This window comes from Saccostrea cucullata, unplaced genomic scaffold (assembly GCF_032062105.1).
Source record: "Saccostrea cucullata isolate Sc308-1 unplaced genomic scaffold, CSIRO_AGI_Scuc_v1 ctg18300, whole genome shotgun sequence".
Lineage (NCBI taxonomy): Eukaryota > Metazoa > Mollusca > Bivalvia > Ostreida > Ostreidae > Saccostrea > Saccostrea cuccullata.
The window spans coordinates 1-10,404 of NW_026926072.1; the positions used below are offsets into that span (position 1 = coordinate 1).

Sequence of the window (10,404 nt, forward strand, 5' to 3'; positions counted from 1 at the left end):
TAATTTTACATAAGGGAAGTTGTCGAGATAAAAGTTGAAGCCATCACGTTTATCATAAAATTTGTTGTTAGCTATCTATTAACGTTTTTTAAGTAAAACATTAATATTCACATAAAATCAGATTATCAGATTTTGTGAAATCTGGGATATATTTAGTCGACATAAGAATTGGGGGTAATTAAGTAATTGGAGTAATTTTATAGATGAATTGCTCTCTGAATCTCACCTGAATTTAATCATGACTCCCACGGCGACAACCAGACAGGTTAGGGAAATGGAATACCCGATAAAATTGAGTTTGTCTATCCCCGGAAGGTGATGCTTTAATAAAGACAACATTAAATCAAAACAGGAAATTATAATTGATGAAATAAGAGATTATTTAATATGAAATCTGACCCAAAGATACCTAGGGCATCATTTTATTAACCACAGGACACAACTCCATAGTTCAGTTAACTGAGAGTTGACAGGTCGACTGAAATGTGACTGAATCGTAGGACTATGCGATTCACTTACCCTTCCAGACCTTACGATTGTCATGCAAATGACCGAATAGTGTACAATCATCAAGCAATATCATGTAAGGCCACTTGCTAAAGCTCAACAACGCGTTCATGAAAATGCGCCATCGCGCTTGCACACAACACACTGTCAAACTAACACGAGTTCGCACAACACGCTGTCGCACTAAGACACAACACGCCGTCGCAAAATATGTGTTAGCGGGAGAGCGTGTTTTGCGAATTCGTGTTAGTGTGACAATGTGTTGTGTGTTTGCGTGATAGCATGTTGTGCAAACTTGTGTAAATGTGACAGCGTGTTGTGTGTTGGCGCGACAGCGTGTTACATGTATGTAAACTCGTGTTAGCGTGACAGCGTGCTCTGTGTTGGCGCGAAGGCGTATTTTTCTGAACGCGTTGTTGAGCTTTAGCTAATGGCTCTATCCGGACACCATACTTTAGAATTAATGACAACACTCTCTTTCGCATGCGCTTGGCTTCAATGAATAAAACTGAGGCTGTTTTTCACCCGTACGCTTTAGAATAGCATACAAATTTGTGCCCAATGTGGCTGAAAATTGTTTTCAAATTTTGAGTGTCGTTTTCTTTTTATAAGGTCAAAGATTATTGATCATGTATGGCAAACATGTGGGACAGAGGGGCACAGATACACAGAGGAAAATATAAAATTTAAATACATTTTGCAATATATGAAGCTCATTTATAATCAATATGCATTGGTTATAAAGAAATGGCCGGGGCAGAGGAAACTATTACCACAAGAGACACCGGAGGGTCGTTCGTGTGTTGGCACTCTGTGAAGTCCGTCCATGTTTGATTGTAGTAAGGGTTTACGTACCATTGGCCATTTGGTAAACACTCACGCCGAGCTTTTGCTGAAGAGGAATAAAAGAATATGAAGTAAAAATAATATTTTTAGTAGTATGTCGATAAGTTTCTTTACATAGGTTAAAATTTGCGTCAAAGCGTTTATCCATAAAATCATTGGGACAGTAAACGGTTGAATCATCATCATTGAAAGAGACGATCACAATTCAAATAAAATACGTGATCCATGATTTGTTGATATATGTTAAATAAGTTAACTTTTCTTATTTTTATTTCATATTTAGGAATATTAAATGTTGATCTAAAAGCCCGGCCATTTGTTTTTCTGAGCCTCACGCAGCGGACTGAAGTTTTGTCACGTGTCACGGTGATGGACATGTAGCTGTGTTCATAAAAAAAAAGAACATTCGAAATATCAGTTGATGTTGTGAATGAAAGAACAAAATAGAACTTGTCGATTTATCCGTTCATTTTCCTGTATGATTGAAAAAGTACATTCTGATTTATTTCCATATACAGTTTTAACATAGTGCAGTTAATGAACAACGTTCGAGTGGAATAAACAGAATTGACATCTATAATTCCTTCTCTGGCGGGTTATACATACTAGATTAAACCATATTGGAGAATTTCAGGGCCCTTATAACACGGTGCATATTCATATAATTAAAATGGCAAATTTATGCCTTCGTTTACTTACTTACCTCGTGTGTCGAAGTTGTTAATGTAGTTAGGGCAGTTTTGTTCAGCCACAGTTCCCGCCCTTGTGTCGGGCCAGCAGACGACATTATCGAAGGTTTGATTGCAGTAAGAACCTGTGGTAGTCAGGTGATAAATATCAAATCAAACAGGAAACATTGATGTAAGGAACATACCAATTTTATGCAAAATGTTCTCCAAGATTCAAATTGTATTTATTTTAAAACAGCACTGATATTCGTTCTCTTTGGTAATTTTTTGACTAGAATGAATTTTAAACAAAAAATAGACGGGAGTTTTTTGCACTCTGATTTCAAGTAGACCAGAAAATTTCACCTACAATTTGATTAAAAGACAACCATGTTTCCTTAAACTTTTTTTTCAAAAAAAAAGGGGGGGGGAACTTACCAACTACATGTACATATATTTTTCATCCGACTGATCATTGCAATTTAAAAGCATTTAAAAAACATAAATGTATCTCGACAATTAATAAAACTGAGAATGAACATTGATTTTAAAAGTTAAATACAGATTTTCATAAAATCAATTTTAAATAGTGCGCATTTTGGGCTTGCCAACGAACGTCAACAAAAAACATATTGAGTCTAGAGTTGCTTATGATCGATTGACCTATAAATCACCTTAAGAGAAGGCTTATATTTAATGGCGAGGTTATTAATCATTTCTTGAGCTGTTATCCTCTATATTATGGGCAATTTGATACAAGTACGTAACATGAATCTCTCAGCCGGCGTAAAGCAGCTCTCGATGAATTTTGAAAGCATGAATCTTTGATTGAATTGCCAGAACGTCGGTAACGTGAACATGTATTGACGGGGTGAATGGCTCGGACTAATTACCTGATATCGCTGTATTGGGGATCTTCCTTGTCGTAAGACATGTCTCCTTCGCCTTCAATAGAAGAACCAGTTGTTTCTCGTAACTTAGTTTAACAATGTACACCTTCTGTAAAAAAAAAAAAATCATACATATTTTGAAGTTGTGATTTTTGATTTCCATATAAACTATCCCTTTTGTGCACTCGAAATAAAATACATCATAGAATGGACATGTCTGCTTCATGCTTTTATATTTTTACTAGAGATAGATATTTGCAAACTAAAACAACAAATTATGATGACTTTAATTCTCTAAAGTAATCTTCCCTAATCTATATAATACCAATATCATCTGTATATGGAGTTCACATCTCTCAACTGATTCGATAACAAAAGCATGTTTTTTTTCCTAAAATAGGTAAACTATTGCAAAAGAAGCTGATGATACATGGCTACCAGCAATCAAATTAACTTTTAAGTCAGTCTCTCATACAATTTCAATTATTGTGCCATTATTTCACATGGGATTTTCTTCAGGTTTCTCCTTTACTTATCACCAAAAGGAGTAAATGTGGCGAATGTGATCGACAGGGGATGATAAATCCTCTAAGGCACCTGATCCCAGCACTGCTTAGATTGATCACTGCTTTATATATTTTATAAATAAAATCATTGTTTGGTAAAAATTTATTAGATTTTATTAGATCCGTCTTGACACAGATATTCTTTTGAAAAAAAAAAGATAACCGGTAATAAAAATTAGCTCTGATTCTTAGGTTGGTCTTGAGAAACGACTTTATATCTCTCTAGCGTTGTTAAGTTAGCCACATTAACCATTCATTGTTTTATATTTACATTTGCAAATATCTTTCTTAGATGAACCTTTTGAAGAGGAAATACGTTCAATTCTGTGTGAATTTCATTTGGGGGTCAGAGGTCATAGCGCGACCGGTTCACAGAGCGATGTGATATTTTGACCAAACAACTTCTAGGTCATTGCGCGTCACTACATAGCACATCGTTCGGAAACCCACGGGTGATCTCGTCTAAAGTTACTTATCACCCGTGGGTTTCCGACGATGTGATAAGTAAAGACGAGATCACCCGTGGTTTTCCGACGATGTACATAGCAATACGTTGGACCGTTCGTGTAATAAAAACAATTTAACTCGAGATGAATTCTTTTCAAATGTAAATATAACATAATAAGTAATAAACATCAATGTTTAAAAGTTCACTGGGAAATGAACTTTTAGTTGGTAAGTGATCAAATCTACTGAGAAGCCCTTCGGGCTTCACAGGATTTGATCAGGTGACCAACTAAAAGTTCATTTCCCAGAGAACTTTTTCAAATTGTTGTTTATTTCTTAAATACTTCCAAAATGTTTATTTCCTTCCCCACTCTCTCTCTAAATAAAGAAATCAGTCTTTACACTATTTCCAAAACTTCTCTCTCTCTCTCCGAAATGAAATCTTAAAATACGAAGTCGGGCGTAATGTTTAACATCTGGAAATAAGTGTACACCTGAAACTGAGCTGAGTATTATCCCAATCTGAAAAGATTTACGAACTCTTACTTTTTTCTGAGATAATCTGTACAATAGATATAAGTGTCAAAAGGCACAGAATATCAATTTTTCTCGTACACCGTACATGTTCAGGATAAAGACAATAATAAATAGTTTCGTTTCCCTGTATATTAATTTAAGGAGTCCTGGTACAAAAAAATAAGTAAACTTCTCTATTCTCTTTACCGTTTACTATTAGAGTCATTTGTTTTTCACTGGTATACCTTTTTCGTCATTAATTCTTACAGAGGTATAAAAATCAGCCTCTTTATATTTAAACTTTAAACCTCTTTTTCCTTTTCTGACATGCATTTTCCCGTAGTAGTATATGAATAATGCTGTGTTACCCTTGATTCCTTTCTCTCCGCTTATTTGTTCTGTGTAATGTTGAAGCTTATCCCCCCCCCCCCCCCCCCTCTGAGAGCACAGGAACAAACCCAAGGGAACAAATCAAGACAATATATAATTCTAACAGATTGTTTCCCTTTCGTGTTAAGTTTACTTCTTGACAATAAGTTGCGTGTTTGCAACTTTCCTTTTTTGTGTGTGTAAAAAAAGAAATCTACATGTATTTTTCCCAATTAGATATTGAAAGTACAATGAGAGGAAAATACACATATCAAATAAAAACCAATCTGACTACTAGTAATTTAAAGTGCATATAATTAAAATTGTAATTAGCAATTCTTATAAACCATCGCATACGATCTTTGAAAAGATGCTAAAATCCTAAAATTATTGAAAATTGAAATTGGAGATTGTTTATTTGCAGGAATTCCTTTTCTACATCATGAATGAAAATTATTCTGAGAAAATCCGTGTCGTATATGAAATTATCGAATCCAGTGTGGCAGTTTCAATCAAGTCAAAATCACAATATTTAGTACTACAATGCATTTTAGTACATATGTACGAGAATTATAGAATTCAGACATTCCTTTTGCTCATGGAGATAGAGAGACAGAATAACCAACTATACGATAGTTTTAAATTAAATTGTTTAACATGATAAAGCAAAGACTTCATACAGATTTTATGTCGTAAAAAAGAGGGTATAGTAAATCTGGGGTTTTCATAAATCTCCAGAAATTGAAAGACTGCATTTATCCTTTTGTAAAAATACTCTTGGTGTTAAGCGCAATGCATGTACTTATATGATTTATAGAGAATTGGGACGATATCCACTTATTATTCAAAGAAAACTAAGAATCATGAAGTTCTGGTGTAAATTATTAAAAACAGAAAACTGCATTTTAAAAGCTTCATACGAGTACCTGCGACATGATGCAGAGAATGGGCCGGGAACAAGCACAAATATAAATTGGGCGCGTGACGTAAAGCTTGAATTATTTAGGTTGGGTCTGGGAAAATTTTGGATGAATCAACAAGTAATAAACTCTGCTAATTTTATGCATATATATAAAAACAGAATACTAGATATACACTTCCAAGAATGCAATGCATTTATGGATAATTCGTCAAAATGTTTTTTATATAAGCACATTGTCCAACCCGATTTCTGTAAAATGCAACCTTATTTAACAAAACCGTTACAAAGTAATTTAAAAAAGCATATTTCTCGCATCAGACTTTCATCGCACTATTTAAACATAGAATGCGGAAGGTACCAAGGCAAGAGCAGAAATGATAGAATATGCGATGTTTGTGATAGTCATCAAATAGAAGATGAATTTCATTTCATTCTCCAATGTCCTAGATACCTAAATCTAAGAAAGAAATATATAAATGAATATTATTACAAATCGCCAAGTACATTTAAATTAATCCAGTTATTAGGTACAAACCGCATATCTACCTTGGTTGGTCTAGGGAAATATATTCAACATGCTCTAATATTACGTAATGAATATTTATCAGGTTGACATATACATATAAGTTCTCTATATTTTTGTCTGTATATCAAAATAGCATTGTTGTATATTGTACTCTAACTTTGAATAATTCTGTACTGATAATTTCAAAATCATTATAATTGTATTTTATAAATGATAATTGGAACTGTGGGACTGAGGAACACTTGACCTGGGGTTTCACCCCCCAGTTTAGACTCTTTGAGAGTCGATTGTATTATATGTTTTTTAAATGTACAATTTTCATTTTGTAAAATGATGGGCTGTATTGCCCAAAGTTGTATCCTGAAATAAACTTATATATATCAAAAACATGAGTAACTGTATCTATATCTATTGATAAATCGCGCAGCTTGCCATGACTCTATATAGAGTAGCCATGAAGGTCATAAACGGATTTATCTTTTTATAGGTTTAGATTCTACACATGTTTTAAGTTATTTTTGTGCAAACAATCAATCTTTATCTTTGATTAGATTAATCATAGGGCATAAAATTTAAAAATAGCTCTGCATTTATAAACTCATGCCGATCTATGATTGACAGGATTTATAAATGTACACGTTTGTAAATAAATGGAGTATTGTTGTGATAATGAAACTCGGTAATAAAATTCTTATAATATTTACCCAAATCTTTTATTTGAAATATTTACGGGATATACTTATGTTTGTAAACATTTTAGCGATAATGACATTGCTAAATTATGCATAAAATTTTATTCCAGTATATAGTTTGTAAATGAATCTAGCATAATTATGCTTACGATACGACAAAGCATATTAAAATACGTTTCATAATGTATATGAAATGAAGCACAAGACAGAAATTACTGGCTAATAAGAAAATCAATTCTAAAAAATATTGATTATTTTTTCCAAATACATTTATATAAATTCTACCGAGATATCGATATTTACTCAAACTGCATCTTAAACAGAATTTGATCATTAACTGTTAAATGAAGCGATGATCATAAATCCATTTTAATATAAGTTTATTAAATGATCGTTGTTTTATTGAACCGTTTGAAAAAAATAATAGTATGGAAGAATAAAAAAAAAAATCAATGCATATTTAGAGAGAGAAAGAGAGATTGTTGATGTAATACTTTCTTAAAGCATATTTAAATTTAATTGGATTTATTGAATTACATACCGGATCTTGATAGCACCCTCTGCCGTAAACCGTCTGTGGAATTATTACGACAGTCCAAAAAGCGACATTGCACAGTAGGAATTCCATGGCATGCACAAAGAAGTCATTGATATTCCCTGACAAACATCTTCACACTAAATTCTTTAATTGGAAGCGCTGTGTCTGAAATAATGATTTCTCCTCTCTGTCTCTCGCCTCTGAAATACCATATCAATTAGGCCAGTTTAATTATTTTTTCCCCATTTCTTTTGCCTCCGGGAGCTGTGTGAGGTGTAGCAGTTAAACGTATAATTGTAATCATCTACAGTTGTCATTCAGTATTCGCTAATAAGGATGCGATTCAAATCTCTAACACAGCCGGCGTAACCATAAAACAAGAGAGAATTGCTAAATTTATCGCATTGTTTTCTCATTCCAACTTTGAAAATTCTTATTTATGTTTCATCGACACATCAACGTTCCAAACAGAACAATGTCGTTTGTAATCAGAATATTCAAAATTCCGGACACTCTTCGATTCTTTGGCATGGGGATTTCAATACTAGGGCATTGATTCAGAATTCCATCGCTGTGTCTTTCTGTCGGTGCTATGAGGTAAACGTCAGGGTCATATGTGGTCACCGCTGTCGACGCCGATGAAGAAAAGCTCCCCCCTTGTTTACACGACATTCATTCCACGAGTTACATGCAGTATTGTAACCTGTAGTAGAAGATACGTACTGATAAAAATATACACGATAGAGCGACCTTCATTTTATCACACAAAAGGAGCGAATCGTCAACAACAATACGGAGAAAATAACAATAGATGATATTCTGTGTTGCTCTGGCCAGGTAAATCATATACTCAGTGAACTCAAAATGACATGCAATGGAAAGAAGTTGTAATGGGAATTTTGAACTACTAGTATATGTTCTTGTAATTATTACTGTTTAACTTATAATGTAAAGAATCCTCGATTGATTCTGATTTTTTGTTCGCTAAGACAGGAGGGTAACAGGTGCTTGTGAATACCCCCCTTCACACACACACACAAATATACACTCCAGGGTCCATTCTTTTTGTTGGTCTTCTCGAAAGGATCATATCCACACCATTATAAAATAGGATAACAGGTATATTTTTTGTTCTTAAGTTATGATTTTTTTTTTCTTTTTGAAAGTGGTGGGTATAAAATAAATCAAAAATATGCGTTACTAAGAATGAATGAAGACAAATGAAAATATCCTTGGACCCCGGGATGTATAGGGAGGGGGGTCTGTCTCCAAGCACCTGTGACTGTGAGTATAGTTAACAATAACATAAATTGAAGTGAATGTTAAAACTCAGAGAGAGAGAGAGATTATTTGCAATAAAAAGTCTGACTTCACCATGTTCACCTGAGTTAATTAGGTATCAGCTTTAATGAAGCTAAAAATTCTAGCTGACTGCAATTAACTCATCAATAAAAAAAATAATAAACCTATATTTATGGTAGAAACTTATACACAACGTTATTCCGTTCGTACCACTCTGCAGTTTTAGGTCAAGTGCATGCGCTTGAAATTCTACACTCATTAAAACTTCCTCGCCTCGTTTATTTTTAAATCTAAAAAAAATGTGTTTACCAATGACTCTTGATGTGTGTCAAAATATTAAATATTACATTACCTGTATTTTATTTCACCTCCTTTAAAGTGCAACTTAATCCAAAGTAATTAATTAAAATCCTTGTAAGTTGTATATTAAAAGTGAAGGCATGTTTTATGTGAGTTTATCTAACATGCCCGTTAGTTCGATGAAAAAAGACGAAGTTATGTTCCGTATTTCATCAACACAATGAATCTGAAGACGGCACTAGATCTTTTTGTGATAAAACACCACATATGAAGTCGAATAAAACATGTTTAAGATATTCTTAAAATGAAGTCAGCGATCCACTTACGCGTCTATAAGAAATCTAATATAACATCCTGGTCGTAATATTTTGGATTTTTCCTGTGACGTTTTTCCATATTACTCAATTTTACAAGGAAAAAAATAACACTAAGAAAAAAGAGTGATTTTTTTTTACATACATGTTAATTTTCTAAATTTGAAAAAAGGGGATATTTTTATTAGTCATCGTTGTTGTTAATATGTACACACAATTACGTTAAATAGTATAGTTGACACAGGAAAGAACTATGAGGTTTATCCAATGTGGATAAATCTGATTATTTTGTGCAGTTATATTCAAAGATGTGTAACTCTTGCGTGGATATTAATCAATTCCTTTTCGGTTTTTGACTGTGTGCTTCTCCTTCAAATAGATCTATATCATTATCGGTATTTAAGGTTCATTGATACTCTGATAAGAGAGATAACTCTATTGACATAAACATCTATTATTTCTTCATAGATTTGTCAGGTTGAAGTGTTTTTTTTTGTCCAATTGTGCCCAGCAAGCTATGTTATAACTGTTTTTGTGGGAACACAATAAAAGTTTGAACTTATATGGGAGAAAGCCACAGTTGGTCGAAAAAAATATATATATAAGCATTCTTAATTAGTGTATATTCACGTTTGCATACATATGTTACTGTGTAAAATACAACATTTTTGGACTTATTTTAAATTACTGTATTAATTAATTTTTCGGATTTTGTGTAAATTGTTGTCAAAACTTTTCTTATATTTCAGCAAATGTGATAAATTATATAAATTCTGCACAGCCTTAATCCCACCCGAGGCATAGTCAGAGATTGGACAGTTAACTCCTTAATTGACATCTGTTTATATTTATTGACACTTAATCTTTCATCTTTCATTCCATTCTATATTTAGAGGTCGCATCATCAAGCTAACACTAACCTCTATCCTAGGACGCATCACAAGCAAAATTTCGCTTTTTTCTCATACGCGGCGGTAAAAAGGTAACGGAAACAAATACGC

The 10,404-nt window shown here is 33.3% G+C and overlaps 1 protein-coding gene across 1 annotated transcript; it reads right to left on the reverse strand.

Annotated features, from left to right (window-relative positions):
• Window positions 1-175: 175 nt before the first annotated feature.
• On the reverse strand, window positions 176-9,429 carry LOC134270674 (calcitonin gene-related peptide type 1 receptor-like). Its single transcript, XM_062752919.1, has 6 exons — window positions 9,142-9,429; window positions 7,491-8,190; window positions 2,915-3,020; window positions 2,057-2,167; window positions 1,281-1,399; window positions 176-321 (listed from the first exon to the last, which is right to left on the reverse strand). The coding sequence occupies exons 2-6, from the start codon at window positions 7,575-7,577 to the stop codon at window positions 223-225; spliced, it is 522 nt and encodes a 173-aa protein (XP_062608903.1). The 5' UTR covers window positions 7,578-8,190; window positions 9,142-9,429; the 3' UTR covers window positions 176-222.
• Window positions 9,430-10,404: the final 975 nt, after the last annotated feature.